At 49.7% G+C, this 20,944-nt stretch overlaps 1 protein-coding gene and 1 pseudogene across 1 annotated transcript; both read left to right on the forward strand.

Moving 5' to 3' along the window:
• The first annotated feature begins 818 nt into the window (after positions 1-818).
• LOC146337620 (C-X-C chemokine receptor type 3-like) lies at positions 819-14,412 on the forward strand. The gene is made up of 2 exons (XM_084814326.1): positions 819-929; positions 12,083-14,412. Exons 1-2 carry the CDS (start codon positions 927-929, stop codon positions 13,190-13,192), a joined length of 1,113 nt encoding a protein of 370 aa, XP_084670452.1. The 5' UTR covers positions 819-926; the 3' UTR covers positions 13,193-14,412.
• Positions 14,413-17,217: 2,805 nt separating this feature from the next.
• Positions 17,218-19,896, forward strand: LOC146337621 (uncharacterized; annotated as a pseudogene).
• Positions 19,897-20,944: the final 1,048 nt, after the last annotated feature.

A 20,944-nucleotide genomic window follows, 5' to 3' on the forward strand; every position in this document is an offset into this window, starting at 1 on the left:
ATTTTATTTTATGATGTCATGATAAAAGCTGCACTGACCTTACCATTCTTAATGACATAGGAGCTCTGTCCTTGGTTGCATCTGGTCAGTGGAGCAGAGTTGGTAAAAATAGTTGGCAACCCTAAATTAAGGAGTCTCGTTATGTTGAAACAGTTTGTCACCTTCTTGCATCAAGTATGCAAATTAAGTTTGTTTGTGCAAGTTTCCCTTTTAATGCATAGAATGGATGCCATTTGTAGAATGTAGGTTTCATACAATACTTGATTTCTGAATGAGGTGTCAGATCTCAAAGCCCACTTGGAAGGCACCCCCCTTCCTCCTCTGCCCTAGAATCCTTGACGCGCCCACTGAGTGAGGTAAAATATTGCTGAGAAGGGGGGGGGGAATGCATTCCGCACATGGTCAGAGCCCCTGGTCTTTCTTATTATTTCATGTGTTCCAGGGCTGGGGCTGCTCAGATTGGCACAAAAGAACACCCCTGCTAGCTGTTTACTGATTGATCGATCCATCCATCCAATGTATGAGTCGACCTATTGCTAAAGCTCTCATAATAAAAACAAGTACAATAAAACGAATGATAAAACATATTAAAAGAATTTTAAAATCACTCCTTGAGAACTGGGGCATAAGAACATCAGAAGAGCCCTGCTGGATCAGAGCAAGGGTCCATCTAGTCCAGCATTGTGTTCGCACAGTGGCTGACCAGCTGTCGACCGGGAACCCACAAGTGGCCGGGACACGAGTGCAACAGCGCCCTCCCTTAAATATAAATGTTTCAATTCCAAGCATTTAAGCCCCAACTAAACCTCAGACATCCTGCTCATTAGAGAGTACCATCTACCATAGATCAAAGGCTTTGACTTGTCACCAGTACCTCTTCCCATTGCCTCTTCTGTGCTGCTGTGTGAGTCTGATCAGCCCCAGACATGGTGAGTTCCAGCTACAGTCATATCCATGACTGGAGATTAAAATACTGGGGTGGGGGAAGCACGTAATTCACAAATGATGCCACTTTCGACCTAGTTTCCCCTTATGGTTTAGACATATAGATTTATTTTAATGGGGCTACACTGCTTTGTAGATCGCACATCTGAATAAGAGCAAAGGGCTGTGAATCTAATGTTGCTTAACTTGGAAACTATCCAAATACCTTGAGGATTTGGAAAATAAATGTTGGAATAATAATTTAAGAATGCATAATTTTCCAGAAGGGACTGAGGTTAAACAACTCTTCTCACTGGATTGCGGTTCTCTTTGAATGGAATCAGGATACAGTGATACGGATATAATGCGTTTAGGGTCATGGCTCTAATAAGTGCCTTTGAGACATTGGAATGATGAAGTACTCAGTCCAATCAAGTTGTGCAGCGAAAAGCAGCATTACCCACAGGAGACTTGCCAATTCAGATTTGAGGAAATTTTTCTTCTGAGATTGATCTGCAGCCTCTTGAACTGAATGAGGCTTACTTGCTAATACATTTGCACAAGTCAAGATTGCAGCCTCAGATTTATAAGATTTGTTACCTCGGAAATGTCAAGAGAAGCAAAACTACTAGAGATTATCACTTTTAAGCGGATTTTTAAAAAGGGTAACACTATATATCTTGGGGGAATCCTGAGGAAGAGAACTTGATTTTAGAACAAAATTCAGATATTGATGCGATGGATGGGAATATTCAGGGGGACTCTTAAATGAAATAAATAACTTGTGGGGACTCATTATGTGTACAGAATAAATTACTGAAATTGATGGACTATTATTTTGGAGAAATAGAATTTCTCTTCCAATTGATTATCTTTTTGATCTTTCTCTTAACTGGATTTTGATTGTGTTTGCTCTACCTGTGTTTTAGCTTTTGTATTTTAAATATACAAACAACTATGCTTTCAATAAGAATAATAATGTCCTATGGAAAACATGAGACAAGAGTGCTTTGCTTAAGGGTGAGGCTTTTATTGTGCGATTGTCTCATTCATGGAACCTTACAATGGGTTTGCATGTCTTCATCTTCCACTTGTAATGCTCCTGTGTTTATCCACTGCTTTTTCCATATTTGTTCTTACTGAAAAAAAAAAAATCCTTTAAGAAGGAAAAGATGGAATAGCATTAGGTATACGATGTCTGTTGATTGGCAGCATTAGCAGCCCTCCAACTCAAAGCATCCTTTCTTCCAAAAGAATGAGATCAAGTGTATAAAATAGGTTGCACACTTGGGCTCCCAAACAGAGAAAGTTAATCATGGTTAAGGCTGCAGTCCTTACTATGGATTAAGTCTCGGTCAAGTCAATGAGATTTACTTCAGTGCAAAGAGATTTAGGAGCTGACACATCCCATCAAAATCAATGGGAGTTACTTTCATTGCAATTAATTTGTTCTATTGATGTTACTTACATAACACTTTCTCTGGATGGGGGAACAAGTGCTCCCTAGATTGAGAGAAGTTTGCAAGAAAAAATCCTTTACCTAAATTAACAGATGACAAATGACAATCTCCCTTTCAATCCCATTATTTTACTAGGCTTTATGAGTCACATGGCTTACTAGGAGAGGTTGCACAAATATTGGACACTAATAATAAATGGCATAAACCACAGGATGATGCAAGGAGAGGTCAGATGCAATTGCAAAACGAGGCAACTCAACAGTGCAAGTGAGAGTAACCTGGAAATGCACGTTGGCTCTGATCCAGATCTGTGGCAGGCTGTGCATAGACAGCCTCCATAGAAGAAAGGCATCCAGACTCCAGGGCCCCATCCACTCCTTCCCTGCTCCTCCTGAGCAATTTCACTTGCCCCAAAGATGTCTCTGTGCATGGAGCTGCATTAGCCGGACTGGGGAGAGAAACTATATTTATTTATTTATTGCATTTATACCCCGCCTTTTTTCCTCTTGCAAGGAACCCAAGGCGGCTTACATTCTCCTCCTCCTCTTCGTTTTATCCTCACAACAACAGCCCTGTGAGGTGGGTTGGGCTGAGAGTCTGTGACTGGCCCAAAGTCACCCAGTGAGCTTCCATGGCCGAGTGGGGACTAGAACCCGGATCTCCCAGCTCCCAGTCCAACACTCTTGCCACTACACCACACTGGCTCTCTCTCTCTATTTGCAGCATCTGTTCCATGCACCCATCTCCAGCTAGGGCTGGGTGGGAAATTTGCTACATCACTTTGAATCTTTTACGGATTTACCCTATTCACACCTCTGGAGCCTTTCAGAGAGCAGAGACAAGGCTGCATTCCAAATCCACATTTTTTTTTTGCGAGCTTTCCAACACAGCACATCTCAGGGGTGGGGGTGGGGAATGCTCACACAAAATCCACATATCGGGGGAGTGTGCACAAAATGCACATATTTGAGAAAAGTGCACACAAAACTGCATTTCAGCAATGTAAAGTACTTTGAAAAAAATGTGTACATTTAAAAATACGTACAGCAACTACACACATTAATGCATGTGTTAGGCAAATACGCACAAAAAAGTATGAATTTCCGTAAGGATTCCTTTTTAAATCACAAGCTCATGCAAAAGCAGGACCAGTGGTAAGTTGGTACTGGTAAATTCTGAAGTGCAGGAGCCCATCATCATGGTCCAAGAGCCACATTTCCAAGGAGAATCCAAATGCTCAGGTTGTGGGGTTGATCCATCTCAACAAACCAGTTCTAGCAGATTTCTTTCATCTCCATTTGCCCAGTCTTAGGGCTTTACACAGAGTTTTATCCTGTGACTGAGACTGCTCACTCACGGAAGTTTGCAGCCCTTAGCTGACGTCATGAACCTCCAGGGTGTCTCCTGCATTAAACGGTCTTTTAAAAATAGATCGGAGATAATGAGGTATTAAATTACCCTGCTTGTGTTCCGCTTGAGTTCCCTCAGTGAAAAGAGGAAAAGCGGCATGACGAGGAGCGAGATCACTGAAAGATATGGAAGACTCAGATACGGGGGAGAAGGAGGGGGGAAGGGGGGGGAAAGGAAGCGCATGTAAAGTGAGTCTGTCGTGATCCTGCATTTAAAACGGAAGCAGAAAACCTTGTTTTAAATGCAGGATTTTAGGCTGGAGTGGAGATGCTCTATTTCCAATCTATTTCAAAACCGAAAAAAGGTGGGATTTTAAGCTGGTGTAGAGATGTGGTTAATTGTCCATTCAAGACCAGGCCACCGCAAAATACTTTTGCATTACAAAAGGAAGCAATATATTGCTGCTGGGAAAACTCACTTCTCTCTAGGGATGTACGAATCCCTTACCTGGCTCCGCGGTGGGGGGGAGGCGCTCCGTCCCTCCCCCCAGAATCCTCCCTGGCCAGCCAGGGCCATCCACAGCTGGAGTTTGCGTGGCTGCCTTTACCATGATAAATACTTACGTAGCCTATCATGGAAAGAGCAGTGGCGCAAACAGCGTAGAAGCTGCCGTTTGCATCCCTGCTTTTTGCCGTGATGGGCTACGTAAATACTTACGTAGCCTATCACGGCAGCCTGGCAGGACACAAATGGCAGCTGCTACGATGGCCGCCATTTGCAGCCGCAGCAGCCAGCTGAGAGACCAGCTGCCGCCGCTGCCACTGGAGCCGCTGCCGCCCCTACATCCGCCCCAGGTAAACTTCATTCCAGAGGGATTCCGCAGGGTGGCGGGGGGTGGGAGCCCGTTCTGCCACGGGTTTCGGGGGGCCAAATGCCAGTGCATTTGGCCTCACTGAAATCTGTGGCGGAATTCTCCGCCATCCCTACGTCTCTCTAGCAGCGGTGAGAACTGCAGCTAGGCTCGGACGGAGCACAGAATTCGGAGGGGATGGGGGTGGCAGACGATGAGTCCCTGCTGACGCAAAGGTGCCGGCGCTGCGTCCCTGTGAGCCCTGGCTGCATGACACCACTAATCAGGGCAGAATGAGACTGACCTCATAAGCCGACAATCCCAGGGAGCCTGGGGAGATTTGTCCCTCCCCCCCATCCCTACCCAGATGAGGAACTGCACATACAAAGGGATACTGCACCGACAGTTCCTCTCCTTACTTCCTCTGCCTAGAGGCATGTGCAGAGTGCAGGCCCCTTTTCAAGAAAAGCTGTAATAGTCCCTATCAGCTGTCCCGAGAGAGGTAGGGAGCTCATCCTCGTCCTTGCTGTTTCCCCTCCCTGCACAGCAGTGACTGTCAGAATGTTCATGCCACAACCCATGTCTTAGTTTTCAAGGTGGCACGGTAATCTTCCTTGTTTTTCCCCTGAGGGACTAGCATGGCTACCACTGTGGAAACTGTGACCGGCAGCAGCTCTGCAGGGTCTCACTTAGCAACTTGTTCACATCACTTGCTACCTGATCCTTTTTGGAACAGAAGGTGCCAGGGATAAAATTTAGGATTTTCTGCATGCAACACATATGCTGCACTACCCCGAACTACTGTCCTTGCCTGGCAAACAGCTGATTTGGCACGGCCACGACTTTTCAGAGAGGGCTCCTCGCATGCAGCTCTGGCTACTGCGTGCATGCAATTGGATCCAGGCCAACGTTCTTCCAGTCAATCAGACTGCTCTTTCCGAGCAGGAAAGGAATTGCTTGTCTCTTTGATACCTTTACATTCCAGTGATAGAATAATGATATCCTTCCTCACTGGGTGATAACGAAAAAGTTACTTTGCTTTTTTAGAACCCACGTATTTGTAACTACAGGGATAACAAGGTCACTTTTTAATAACCAGATTTTAATTTTGATTGACTTGAACATTTAGTCTACCAGAGCCAAGAGCTCCATTGTATAATAATGCAAATTCATTATTGGGAAAGTCAAGTTAATTTGAAGGGAAGATTGCATAGGAATGAAAGATGCAAAGGGAGGGGGAACACTTATTGCAGGAAGGTTGCATCAAACTCATTTAGAAGAAATTGTCAAAACATTTCCTGGAAGTGTGTGTGAAGTTGGAAACTTCAGTTCTTTGGTTTAACTCAGAGCTGATTCATTGTAGAGATTCTACCTATGAGGGAGGGAGGGAGGGAGACAGACAGACAGAGACAGAGACAGAGAGAGCGCACAATAGCATTTCATGCTGAGGACAGCCAAAAGTTTTAAAGCGAGTTGACAGTCTTATGACAGAAACATGGTTCCCCATGACTTGCATACTCGTTTATTTTGTCCCACTGTCATATCTGGTCTCCTAATACTAAAAGCCAGGGTCATCCACTGAAACTGAGAGGTCATAGGTTCTGCTCCCACAAAAGGAAGTACTGTTTCACACCATGCATCATTTTGCCTTGTGTTTGCTGTGGTGAAGCCTCCACAGACGGTGCTTCTGTGTCACAGAGGAAGTGGGGTAGGGTGAGGTGGGAGAGACCTGTGAAAAGGTAGTGAGGGAGAAACGGAGATGGGCAGGCGAGAAAGAGATGAGTGAGAAGGTGGGGGAGAGGCAGAATAGGTGAATGTGAAAAAGATGGATGACAAAGTGGAAAGAGAGTGAGAAAGAGGCAGATGAACAATAAAGTAGTAAGAACAAGAAACCGACAGGTGAAAAGGTGACAAGACAGAAAGAGAGATGGGCAAGAAGCTAGCTAGAAAGGGAGAACAATGAGTTACATGACAGAGATGGGTAAAGATACAGACAGAAATAGGTATAAAATGAAGTTATGAGCATGAAGGTGGTAAGAGAGAGAATGGAGATGGGTGAGGGGGTGGTGAGAGACAAACTGAGATTGGCAAGAGAGGAAGAGGCAGGCAAGAAAATGGAGAGAACCAAGTAAGTGAGATAGAGAGGAGGAAGTGGCATGTAGAAGAAAGACATGGGAAAGAGATTACTCTTCCATGGTTGGTAGCCAGGTGGTGGTGGGGAGGATCGGGGGGGGGATTTGGGGTGGGGAGATCTGTATTTTGGAATTTACCAGCCCCAACGTTGACTGCAGACCTGTAGTTTACTTTTGTAATCCACTACCACCAAATGACGTGGTGATCGTTCCCTTAGGCAGCTTTAAGGAAAGACTGGACAAATTCAGAGTATTGATTGGTCAGTTGAGTACCAGAATAGCTTGAATGGAGCCTCCAAGTCTAGACAGTATATCCCTGAATACTTGGTATTTGGAACAAACAAGATGGAAACTTGTTGCCTTCTTACCCAGCCTGTGAGCTTCCCTAAACCTTCTCTTGAGTTGACCACTGTTGGAAACAGGATGCTGGACCTGACAGACCCTTGGCCTGATCCAGCAAGTTGCTGCTGGTGCTCTGATGTCAAACAGGTGTATTGGAAGCCCTGCAAAATAATGGCAAAACCCTGAGCACAGCCCAAAGCAGGCTGAATGCACATGCCGCAGGCAATGCTGTTGGCCTACGACTCTCGGAAAAAGTCTACCGTCTGTCTCTAGCTTTGGAGTCCCAAAGGCAGTACGAGAGAAGGATCTTTAACTGTGCCGTGCACACTCATCTCAACCAGTGCCTCTGTTCGCAGGTTTTCTAGGATGTGGTGCTGTTTCAGAAACCTGCAAAACCACGCTCACCAGATACAATAGTGGGACACCAGAAATTAGTATGTACACCACAGGAAGCATGTCTCTAGTGAACATCCCCTTTTCAGGTCTCAGGACCACTTTTGATTTGGAAGCCAGGGAGAAGAGGCAGGAGTGGGGCAGGAGCAGGGAGAAGAACCTGGCAGACTGCAGCAGCGACAGAGCTCATAGCAAAAGCTTTCTGTTTGCTCTTGCAGCTGGTGCTAGTGGCAGTCACAGCAGGCTGAGACTGCGTCAGTGTTCCAGCGCAGGATGAGGGCCACACTGAGAGTCAGCTGCACTTGGAGAGATTTGCTCATTCCTTTAGGGAAACAGAACAGGATTATTTCTCTCTCTCTCTCTCTCACACACACACACACACACACACGTACGTACGTACGTACATACAGTTTTCCTTATCAAAATCATACAGCCCCTGGCTGCTATTTTCCTGAGTGAGTATGTGTGTGTGTGGGGGGGGGGGGAATACAGGCACAAGCAGCACTCAAGTTATGGGGAGCAAGGTAAGGGGCCTTTAATGTAATCCACAAGCCCCACTTCCTGACTCCCCCCAATGGTAGCCAAATCACCCCCCTCCCTGTAGCCTTCTAAAAAACCCTCCAGTAGATAAGAGGCAAAACCAGCTCTAGCCCAGCTATAATTTGAGCACTGGATAAAGATGTGTTATTGACTTTTGGGAAGACAATTCAATTTATTTTGGAACAAGTCTTATACAGTATATCAATGTATAATTTGGCAAAGCAAAAAAATTAGGAATGAAATAAAGGTTCTAATAGAGAAAGGAATGTCAAAATAAAGTTCTCCCTTCTCCAAGGGTGGGCCGTACATGGCCCATGCATCTAAGTCCAGTGGCTGTGCCCACGGCTGCCAAATTGCCTGGCTGTGGGGCCACCCCTCGCTCCTCTTGCTTTGGCACAGCAGCTCTTGCAATGGAGGGGTGGCTAGGGAGGAAGCACAGGAATGCAGCCTGCAGTCTGCCAGGGAAGGAAACTGAAATGATGACCTGAAGCTGGGCTCCCTGGCATGGCATCTTAGTGTGCACAATGTGTGGGCCACGCAGGTTGACCATTATGCTGCTGGCTTTTACCCTCCCCAGTGTTTTGCACGACATTCCAGCAGCAAGCTCAGAATTCTGGTTTTGACACGTGCACAAATAGTCCGGCAACGGACCCAGAGGACAAAACACCAGACACATTTTTGTATTGGTTAGTTGGAAATGTTAGTTATAAACTAGGGGTTCTCTCCAGCAGATGAGGAAGTAAAGCAGGGGAGAGGGCTTCTCTCAGGACTGGGGTAGTGGAAAGGCTTTATCATTAATCTGGTGCAGATCAGAGATAAGACCTTTTCCATGCACAGCACTGAGAAAGGGAATCAATCATAGAGCTGATTGTATTGTTGATCAAAGAGAATAATACAATCATAGAGTTCGATCTGGTGAAGATCAGAGATAAGACTTTTTCCATGCACAGCACTGAGAAAGGGAATAATAGAATCAAAGAGTTGGATGGGACCATGGAGATAATCTAATCCAACCCCACAGGGTGCAGCTATAGCATCCCTGACAGAAGTAGGGATGTACGAAAGTCACTTACCTGTTCGCGGATTATGTTGATGGGGGGGGGGAGGCATTCTGTCCCTGCCCCGGGAATCCTGGACAGGGGGGAGGCGCTCCCCCCCTCCCCCCCAGAATCCTCCGTGGCTGGCTGTGCTCCGCGGCAGCTCCGCGGAGCAGCTGGCCAGCCCCAGCCAGGCCAGAGCCGTCCGCAGCTGAATTTCCGGCTGCAGAGGGTTCTGGGTAAAAACAACAACAACAACAACCATGTATGCAAATGGCGGCGGCTATGGCCGCCGCCATTTGCGTTCCTTCTTTTTGGCCATCTTAATCTACGTAAATATTTACGTAGACTATGACAGCAAAAATCAAGGGGAATGCAAATAGTGTAGCGGGTGCTATTTGAGTCCCTTTTTGATTCCCCGTTTTAGCCTAGGTAAAGATTTACGTAGGCTAAAACGGGGAATCAAAAAGGGATGCAAATAGCGCCCGCTACGCTATTTGCGTTCCCCTTTATTTTTGCCGTCATAGCCTATGTAAATATTTATGTAGATTAAGATGGCCAAAAAGAAGGAACACAAATGGCGGCGGCTGTAGCCGCTAGGGATGGACGAAAGTCCCTTACCTGATCCCGCAGCTTGCTTTGCAGTGGGGGGGGGGAGGCGCTCCGTCCCTCCCCCCAAAATTCTGGTTGGGGGGGAGGTGCCCCATCCCTCCCCCCCAAAATTCTGGCCGGGGGGGAGGCGCCCCGTCCCTCCGGCTGAAATTCTGGCCAGGGGGGAGGCGCCCCGTCCCTCCAGCCGTGAAACCTCCTCTTCTGCCGGGATGCAAATGGCGGCGGCCATAGCCACCACCGTTTGCGTCCCTGCAGTCAGCCGTGATAGGCTACGTAAATGTTTACGTAGCCTATCACGGCTGACTTTGAAAAAAAAAAAAAAGCGCATAAGCAAATGGCGGTGCCCATGGGCGCCGCCATTTGCGTTCCTTATTTGGGCACGTGTAGTGTACGTAAACATTTATGCAGACTACGGTGAAAATAAGGGGAATGCAAATAGCGTACGCGCTTTGCGTATGCGCTTCCCCTCCCCCCCAGTCAGCCGTGATAGGCTACGTAAACATTTACGTAGCCTATCACGGTGTTTTTTGAAAATCTAGCTGTGATAGGCTACGTAAATCTTTACGTAGCCTATCACGTTTGTTGTTGTTGTTTTTTCACTTGGAAATGGCGATGGCGGCAGCCGGTCGGAAGACTGGCCGCTGCAGCCGCCGCCGCACCGCTGCCGCACCGCCGCCAGGATCCGCTGCCGCCAGGGACATTCGCACAAGGTAAGTCCCATCCCGGGGGTGGCAGGGGGTGGCAGACCGTTTCTCCACCAATTTCGGGGGGCCGAATGCGTTGGCATTCGGCCTCCCGGAGATTCGTGGAGAAATTCTCTGACATCCCTAGCTAGCCGCCGCCATTTGCGTATGCGGTTTGTTTGTTTTTTTAACCCACTCAGCCGTGATAGGCTACGTAAAGATTTATGTAGCCTATCACCTCGTGGTTTTTTTTTTTTTAAACCTTGCCATGATAGGCTACGTAAATCTTTACGTAGCCTATCACGTCTTTTTTTTTTTTACAAGAACAAGAGTGGAAATGGCGGCGGCGGCAGCTGGTTGGAAGACCAGCTGCCGCCGCCACCGGAGCCACCGCCGGAGCTGCCGCCGCCCGGAAGATCCGCCCAAGGTGAGTCTCGTCCCGGGGGGGATCCGCGGGGGGGAGGGTGGCAGGCTGTTCCACCACAGATTTCGGGGGTCCGAATGCACTGGCTTTCGGCCTCACCGAGATCCGTGGCGGAATTCTCTGGCATCACTAGACAGAAGGCCATCCAGCCTCTGAGCCTCCCTCAATGCTGGGCAAAGGAAATGCTCCCCTCTCACCTCATCTGCATGGATCAGCTGAGGAGGTGGGGCTTGGAAGGGGTGTGCATCTATGTGAATGGGGTACGTGCACGCATGTCTGTGCAAATGCATCTGTGTTTGTGTGTCTGTGTCTGTGAAAAGGGGCCGAGGCACATGCCGGCGGTGGCTGCACCTACTGTGGGTGCTGGGTCCCACCCACTGCTAGGATGCAGCCCTGGGCTCTGGCCAAGGGACAATCCAGCTGTCAGTCACCCCCAACACATATGATAAATAGCTGCTCTGGATGCTTAACATTTCCAGCATTGAATGTGACCTATTAAAGCTTGGTTACAGGTATTTTTGATCAGGATTTTTTTGATCAGGAAAACGGTGAGGGGAGAAAGGGTTAAACATCCCTTCCTGATGCTGCTTCTATAATAATAAAGGAGAATGCAAGTCTGTCCATCTGCCTGACACTGCCGTAGCTCCAAGACCATGAAACCTAGATACCTGAAACTTGGCATGCATACTAAGGAGCCCCCAGGGGTGTGCACCCTGGGGGTTATTTTGTTTTAAAAAATGCATTCATTAATTTTAATGAATTTGAATATGTCCAATGTGTCCGTGTGGTTGAAACCTGCAGTAAGACCTTTAGCCACTAGGGGCAGAGTTAATTTCTTAACCAGCACATAGCTTTGCAGTCCAGAGAATTCAAAGCCAGGGGAGGTTAGTTGGCCGACAGACAGGATGATATGCCAGCACCCGCCCCTCTGCTGTGGGGCAGTTCCCCTTCAGGGGAATGGAATGAACAGACCTATCCCCTTCGGGGACTACAGGTGTGCACCATATCAGAGGGCTGTGCCTAGGGATGCCAACGGGCATGGCCTCACTCAGACAGGGTGGACACAATATGTCCTAACTCTGAAAGCTGCATAGTTTGGTTGGAAGCTTCGCTGTATGAAACGAAGGGCTATTTGCACCCATGCGCAGCTGTGTCAATTTGCTAGTCCACAAATACACCGCTGCATTTACATTTTTTTATTTTTAAAAGAAAGTCAGAAGGCCAAATCACCAAATCTCCCTCATAACATGTTGTTTGGGCCCTAGGTTGCAACAAGGAGTAATGGGAGCATTCAGTGGATATAACGTTCTTCTTTATTTCACACTTTATTTTTAGGGTGATGTCAGTACCCTGTCGGATTTCGACATGATGAACCTCTCCAGCTATGATTATAATGGCAATTACAGTTATGATGATCATGGTAATGGCTGCTGTGCAGCCCCGCCTTGCAACTTCAACCCCATCCAGGCCTTTGCCAGGAGTTTCTTGCCTCCATTCTACATCCTGATCTTTCTCCTGGGTCTGTGGGGAAATGTGATGGTGATCGCTGCCTTGCTCCGTGCCAAGGAAGCCTTGCTTGGGACGGACGTGTTCATCTTCAACCTGGCCCTTGCAGATGTTCTCCTCGTGGTGACTCTCCCTTTCTGGGCTGCCCAGGAAACACACGGCTGGATCTTTGGGAACTTCCTGTGCAAGCTGCTCGGCACCATCTTCAAGATCAACTTCTATGCCAGCATCTTTTTCTTGGTTTGCATCAGCATTGACAGGTTCCTCTCCATCGTTTACGTCATCCGCATGTACAACAGGAACAAGACTTCCCTGATCTTCCTCATCTCCTTATCTGTTTGGGCCCTCTGCATTATCCTCACACTGCCAGATTTTATATTCTTGACCACTGAATTTGATTCCCGCCAAAACATCACCTCATGCTCCCTCAGCTTTCCTCCTGGCCAAGCCATGGCCTGGAAGATCACCCTAAGCTTGTTGAACCAGGTGTTAGCTTTCCTTCTCCCACTGGTGGCAATGGCATATTGCTACACCCACATCATCCTCACCCTGCTACTCTCCAAAGGCTTCCAAAAGCACAAGGCCCTCAGAGTCATCTTCACTGTGGTGGCCGCCTTCTTCCTCTGCTGGTCGCCCTACCACTTGGTTCAGCTTATTTCCACCCTGATCGACCTCGAAGTTCTTAAGCGGGATTGTGAGCGGGAGGAGAAGGTGGACACGGCCAGTATCATCACCACGACTTTGGGGTTCTTTCACTGCTGCCTCAACCCACTGCTCTACGCTTTCGTCAGCATGAAGTTTCAGAACAGATTCCTCGAACTGCTTGGACAGTTTGGCTGCGTGAGCCACAAGTTCCTGAAGCGGTACACCAGGGGGTCAACCCACCGGAAAGATTCGACTTGGTCTGGAAGCACAGAAGCCTCCTATGCAGGGAACTAGTAGGCTTGCTGGAGTGATACAAAACCCCTCTGTCATTCCAGAATTCCAGCCCAGGTCCATTGATGGAGCCCCCCCCCCCTTTTTAAGAGTTGAAAATGGCATTACCTTTGCTGTACAAATGCGTTTCTTTTTTACTCTGATCAGATTACTCTGATCAGACTTTTTTACTCTGATCAGGTTTTGCAGGTTTTTGAAATAGTGCCCCCCCCAACTTCGAAACCTGTTTACCAGAGGTGATAGTGGGCTAAGTGTGCACACTGTGGGCAACGATGCTTCTTTTATGACACCTTCAGCACTGGAAAAAATGTAATTGGTCCCCAGCCTAGGACAGTCCTGAATACAGCTTCTTGAGGCCCAGGTTTCAGTAGCGCAATACGATTAAAAGATTAAAAGCCTGCACTTTCAAGGTTCTTAAAAACTGGCCTTCAAAATCTGGATTTTCGAAATCACCAAAGTTTTGAATCTTGGGACTTCTGTTTCCATGTCAAACCCCCAGTTTGTTACTGTATGTTGTCTCTTCACATCCTGCAACTGAGACTAGAAGGGTCCGTGCGTCTTGGTTTTTTATTTCCTCATCACAAACTCTAAGATGAAGAGTTCTGATTTCATAGTTTTTAAATTCCACTTTAAATGCAGATATTTTGGAATTTAAGCTCCGGTCATTCATTTTTGCTCTGTGAGCAATGCAGAGCTGGTGTTATATTGGGGTGCGAAGTGAAACCTTTGAACTGAATACCTAAGAATGAAGACCAACGGGCTGGGGCGGTGGGCAGAGGAGCTGATGCCGTCATATCCTGGTCAAGAGATTCTGGCTGTCCACAGCCGGAAGCAGAACGCTGGACTAAATGGGCCCTTGTTCTGATCCAGCAGGGCTTCTCTCATATCCTTAACTTGATTCTGTAAGTGCCTTAACTGCTTGCCTGCTGCAAAACCCCAGTACAATAAATGGGCTCATGTTCATAATACTTCAGCGAGAAGAGAAGGTTTTTCTTTTTAAAGCCAGATGCTCAATGCCATCAACAAGCTACATAAAATGCACTTCCATTGACTTAAGCCGCAAACAGTACAAGTTTTAACTACCTTAGAAAATATTGCAGCCACATGTTTCCTCGTATATTCCCTGTAAGCTTTGTATTTTCTTGCATACGTGCAAAATCCTGTCTCTAGAGGTGTACAGAAACTCTTGTCGGGTGTTTTCAAACTGAGCATTAAACATGTATATTTTACAAGGTGCATTCACTTTTTACGGGCATGGCAGGGAGAGAGGGAGGGGGGATATCCTCTAAGGCAGGCTGGGGAATCATTTTTCCATTGAGGGGCAAATTCCTTCAGGGGAAATCTGTTGTGGTGTGCATGCTGGCGGTGTGCAGGGCAGCCAGAGCCAAATGTGGGCAGGGTCATTCCCCCTTCTCTCTCTCTCTCTCTCTCTCTCTCCCCCCGCCATTTGTAGCCGCCGCCGCCAGCAAAAAAAAAGGGAACGCAAATGGCGGCCGCCGTAGCCGCCGCCATTTGTGTTTGCTGGTGTGTGTGTGTGTTTTGCTGTGATAGGCTACGTAAATATTTATGTAGCCTATCATGGCAAAATACAGGGATGCAAATGGCGGCGGCTACAGCCGCCGCCATTTGCATCCCTGTAGGCTGCCCGGCGGCCGGATGTCCGGCTGCGGGCAGCCCCAGCCGGCGCCTCCGTGGAATCTCCCCTGCCCCTTCCTCTCTGCCCAGAAGGCTGCTAGGAGAGAGTCAGATCGCTCTTGCTGGAGGTCTCAACTATTTGCTTGCATAGGGCTTTTGAAATTAGGCTAAGGGCCGCATGCTGTCCTGGGGCCCATGTTCCCCACCCCTGCTCTAAGGTGCACCGGTGGGTTTTGCAGTGGGTGGGTGGAAAGAACAGGCTAGAACATCACAAGTAAGAGGATCATTTAGGCAAAGGGAGAAAAGGTCCTTGCGCCATCTTGTGGACCATGTCAAGAACTATGGCTAACCAAATAAGTTCCAAAGACAGAAGAATCCACAGTATTCTAAGCTTTGCACACATGACAAATATACACCTGTAGGCTCTCTTCATACATTCAAATGAACCCGTGTAAATCATGGGGTGGAACTTGCCTCTGAGAAGATGCTCCCCCTCCACTCTACATCTGCAAGGAGGGGGCTGAAGGAATACAGTGTGCAATGAATACGTGTGTGTGTGTGTGTGTGTTGGGGGGGGATTGCGTCAGCTGGCTTTACCCTGCCTGTGTGCATTGATGGGATCTGTTCAGAGGGGGGAAATTACGTATACATAAATCCTTTATGCACATCCCCAATGTGTGTAGGCTGAATTTACATGGATGGGGAGCAGGGTCAGACCTGCTACCCCTCCCCTGCCTGCCATGCATTGATTTATTTAAAGCACTTTAGCCCCATGCTGCCGTTGGAAAGGCTCCCAGACCAGCTCTTATATACGACCAATGCAAACAAAGCCTTCCTTGCCCACAGGCTTACAATCTAAAAAGACACAATACAAAAGGAAAAGGGGATGAGGAGGGTAGAGGAAAACAAAAGCAACCACAGACACCAATTCTTAAAGTTAAATAGTGGTTCTTAGAAAGACCAGCTAGAATGGAAACAGTGCAAGGAGAGGAGGTAGGGATGTACGAAAATCACTTACCTTTCGGGGATTATGCTGATGGTGGGGGGGGAGGCGCTCCGTTCCACCCTCCGGAATCCTGGACGGGGGGGGAGGCGCTCCGTTCCTCCCCCCCCCCCCAGAATCCTGGCCGGCCGGCTGTGCTCTGCAGCGATTCTGTGGAGCCGCCAGCTGGCTCCGCCAGCAGCCGGACATCCAGCCGCTGGCTAGAAGGGACGCAAATGGCGGCAGCCATAGCCACCGCCGTTTGCGTCCCTGCAGACAGCCGTGATAGCCTACGTAAATGTTTACGTAGCCTATCATGGCTGACTTTCAAAAAACAAAAAAACCTGCGCGTATGCAAATGGCGGCGGCCATGGCTGCTGCCATTTGCGTTCCTTATTTTGGCATGTCTTAGTCTATGTAAACATTTACATAGACTAAGATGGTGAAAATAAGGGGAACGCAAATAGTGTAGCGTCTATGCTATTTGCGTTCCCTTTATTTTCGCCGTCTTAGTCTACGTAAATGTTTACGTAGACTAAGACGTGCCAAAATAAGGAATGCAAATGGCGGCGGCCATGGCCGCCGCCATTTGCGTATGTGCGTTTTTTGTTTTAAAGTCAGCCATGATAGGCTACGTAAACATTTACGTAGCCTATCACGTGTTTGTTTTTTTTAACTGGAAATGGCGGCGGCAGCAGCCGGTCTGAAGACCGGCTGCCGCAGCCACCGCTGCCGAACCGCCACTGCCGCCGCCGCCACCGCCAGGAAGATCTGCCCAAGGTAAGTCTCGTCCCGAGGGGGGAGCGGGGGGGTGGCAGGCCGTTCCGCCACCGATTTTGGGGGGCCGAATGCACTGGTATTTGGCCTCCCCGAGATCCATGACGGAACTTTCGTACATCTCTAAGAGGAGGGGCCTGGTGGAGCTGGTGTTTCAGCAGCCAGTGCAGATGGAAGGGCCCCGCTTCCCAACTCCCTCTGCTGCAGCTTGATGGGGCCGATCTGCATTGTGCCCACCACCGCACTGAAGTCAGGGCCATGTTGAGCTATACGCACTCGCAGTATTACGTGATTATCCTCACTCACCCATTTTCCCTGCTCCACTCCCTCCTCGAATGCGGGAGCTTGGTTCACACTCCGGCGCCTCGCAGTTCCCCAGCTCCAAAGCAGGGCAGCCCTGACTGGAAGAGTGGCAACGCCTCCTGCCTCTGCCGAAAAACCGTCTCCCCTCCCCCCCTCCCCTCCCCTCCCCCCTCCCCTCCCCTCCCCTCCCCCCCTCCCCTCCCCTCCCCTGTGTCCTTCCTCAGCCGTTCACGGGAAACCTCACCGCGCCTGTGTCACCTTGCCCCATTGATCCCTGTTGGTCCTTCTGGATGCATTGTATCTTGTTTTGGATCTGATCCTGGCGGGAGCCATGGGTCCAGAACTGACAATGTTCTACAGGCTGCTGTTCGTCTCCACAAATGCCCTGATACGTACTCTCCAGGCACTGATCGCTCTGGAGAGGCTGTCGTCCCAGAGGCGGAGGTCTCGGCTCCGGGTCCCGCGATGGTACTGCTATCGCCATCAGAGATTGTGTTCGAGGATGCTTCAAAACACGTTGACCGTGGCGCACAACATGGCTCTTCTCCCCATACCGAGGGTCTTCCGGAGGTATTGGGTGCACCTGAGCAGCCAGGACTGGTGGGAGAGGTTGTTCTGCCGGTGTGGAACGATTGAGCACTTCAGGATGCCTCGTCGCACCTTCTTTCAGGTGGTGGGTGAGGTGGCCCCGCTCTTGGCCTGATGCTCGACACAAATGCGCAGAGCGATCCCTGTGGAGAAGGAAGCTCGCCATTTGGAAGCTTGCCAATCACGCCTTGTACAAGAGCGCGGCAGAGCAGTTCGGGGTGGGGAAATCCACCATAGCGGGAATCTTTATGGAGGTGTGCCTTGCCCTGGAGCATGCTCTACTTCGGAGAACGGTAACCCTGGGTGACATGGATGCGGCGAGTGCAGCTCGGGGCTGGTGGGGCAGTGTGCGCGGTTTTGGGGGAACATCTTCGGAGAATCGGATCTTTGAAGAATCGAAGCCCCATCTAATGTAGTGGCTTAGAGGACAGGTTCGTGTCTTGGAAGAATCGAAGCTGCACTCACTGCAGTACGGTACAGGCAAGGTTCGTGTGGAGGGGAAACTGTTCCGCGCGGTTTTTGAGAGGTAGTTCCCCATTCATGGTGATCGCAGTCCTCCTGGACGTGTGTGTGTGCCGTGAGTGCGTCACACAACCCTCATAGCGAGCACTGTGTGCTTTGTGCTTGATGGGGCTTGTCCAGGCAAGTGTGTGGGGAGATGGGGGCACGAGCAGGATGCATCTGTTGCTTGGCAATGGCCAGTCATGCTTCACCCACCTCCCAACAAATATGCTCTCTCCTCTCTCTCCAGGCGGTGCTTGGCTTCTCCGCCCTTGGCTTTCCTGGGGCATTTGCGGCTTGCGATGGGACGCATGTGTCGATCGTATCCCCGATTAGACAGGGCAGCGAGTTTATCAATTGGAAGCACTACTACTCAATGCTTCTGCAAGGCACCACGGACCATGCTGGATGATTTATCAATGTGGAGATTGTAGGGATGCACGAAAGTCACTTACCTGGTCTCGCAGCTTGCTTCGCGGTGCGGGGGAGGCGCTTCGCTGCTCCCCCCGAAGTTCAGGCCGGGGGGAGGCTTCCTGCCTCGCCTGGCCGAAATTCAGGCCGGGGAGAAGCGCCCCGTCTCCCCGGCCACGAACTTCAAAAGAAAAAAAAAATGCCCCTGTGAGAGGCTACGTAACGATTAACGTAGCCTATCACGGCTAGATCTGCAAAGTCAGCCGTGATAGGCTACATTAATTGTCACGTAGCCTATCACGGGTGACTTTGAAAAAAAAAAAAAAAAGTGCGTACGCAAATGGCGGCCCCCATAGGGAGCTGCCATTCGCGTTCCTTATTTGGTCCCTGTAGTCTACGTAAAGATTTACGTAGACTATGGCGAAAATAAGGGCAATGCTATTTGCGTTGTCCTTATTTTCACCGTAGTCTACGTAAATCTTTACGTAGACTACAGGGACCAAATAAGGAACGCGAATGGCGGCTCCCTATGGGGGCCGCCATTAGTCGTACGTGCTTTTTTTTTTTAAGTCACCCGTGATAGGCTAACTGACGATTAACGTAGCCTATCACGGCTGACTTTGCAGATCTAGCCGTGATAGGCTACGTTAATCGTTACGTAGCCTATCACAGGGGCGTTTTTTTTTTTTTTTTAACTTTGCTTGTAATGGCGGCGGCGGCAGCTGGTCGAAAGACCGGCTGCTGCCCCCGCCCCTGACGAAGACCCGCCGAACCACCGCTGGGACCCGCCGCTGGGAGGGACATTCGTGAAAGGTAAGTCCCATCCCGGGGGGGGGGGCGGGGCGGGGGGGTGGAGAATTTCTCCCCGAACAACCTTCGGAGGACCGAATGCGTTGGCACTCGGCCCCCCGAAGTTTCGGGGAGAAATTCTCCCCCATCCCTAGGAGATTGGGTGGAGTGGGCGAAACCACGATGCCTATGTCTTTTGGAACTCCGCGCTGTGCGAAGCGATGGATGCTCGGGCATTTCTGCCTGGGAACCCGACGTGGAGAGCGGGCGGCATGCTTATCCCACCGCTGATACTGGCCAACGGAGCTTACCCTGTGCGCCGTTGGCTGATGAAGCCTTTTGGGGGACACCTCTCACCAGAGGAGGCTCACTTCAACCAGCGCCTCAGCAGAGCTAGAAACGTGGTGGAGCACGCCTTTGGCAGGCTGAAGAGCAGGTGGAGATGTCTCACAGGATGACTGGAGGTGGCGGAGGAAAATGTCCCATCCTTGATTTCTGCCTGTGTCATTCTCCACAACATCTGCAAGACTAACGGGGCTGCTTTGACAGAGGTGTCCTGGAAGAGGCGGGTAGTGGTCCTCCCAGGGGAAGGGCTGGCTAGGGCCCCAAGTGGGGCAATGATGCCCAGGGTTAAGCCCTGGTGGCGACTCTGGCCGGGCCTGGTGCTGGTATGCCCCCTTTGCCCACATTTGCCACAGTTCCGCCCCCTGGCCTGCGCTGACCTTGCAGTGTACCCCAATACGCCACAGACCAGATGGGCCCCCCCGCTGTGCTGTCCCCACTGGGGGGGCATTTTCCAGGGCTGCCCAGGCAAGTGGTGGGTGGGCAATGGGGCGTGGCCTGGGCATGGAACAATAATACCCAGGATTGCCCCTCTTTGCTTCCCTGCGGAAGCTGTGATAGGCTATGTAAGTATTTACGTAGCCTATCATGGCAAAACTAAGGGAACGCAAATGGTGGCGGCTACGGTGGCTGCCATTCGCATTCCCTTTTTTTGTTGTTGCCATAATAGGCTACGTAAATATTTATGTAACCTATCATGGCAAAAAAAAAGGGAATGCAAATGGCGGCCGCCATAGCCGCCGCCATTTGCATTTGCTGGTGTGTGTGTGTGTGTTTTGCTGTGATAAGCTACGTAAATATTTACGTAGCCTATCACGGCAAAATACAGCGATGCAAATGGCAGCGGCTACAGCCGCTGCCATTTGCATCCCTGTAGGCTGCCCAGCGGCCAGATGTCTGGCTGGGGGCAACCCCAGCTGGCGCCTCCGTGGAATCTCCACGGAGCAGAGCCAGCCGGAGAGAATTTTAGGGGGAGGGACGGAGCGCTTCCCCCCCACCGCGAATGTCACCCTTTGAAAAGGTAAGTGACTTTCGTACATCCCTACTCCTGGTGCATGGACTTGGTCTTTCCCTTGAACTCAGTGGCACTATGGTGGTGGCCCCGCTCAGTCATCTGCTTGGAGATCTCCTCGAAGAAGTCCAGGTTCCTGTGGCTGCTACGAAGCTGCTCATGGATGTTCTGCTCCCCCGAAATGTCCAGCAAGTCCATTATCTCTGCGCGCCTCCACAACACCCCTCTTCCCTTGCTACTCGACACCATCCTCTGTTGACATGGATGGTGGAAAGAAGGGGGGAACGATGCAGCAGATCCTTCCGAGAACAACATGGGTCGGGATTTTGAGCGGCAGCAGTGGGATCTCCCCACTGTCAAGGCTCACTTGGAGCTCCGCACTGTAAGAGCCTAAGAAAGAAACACATGGAAGTAA

This window comes from Heloderma suspectum, chromosome 10 (genome assembly GCF_057233095.1).
Source record: "Heloderma suspectum isolate Gila_16-S chromosome 10, 16-S_ref, whole genome shotgun sequence".
NCBI classification, from domain to species: domain Eukaryota; kingdom Metazoa; phylum Chordata; class Lepidosauria; order Squamata; family Helodermatidae; genus Heloderma; species Heloderma suspectum.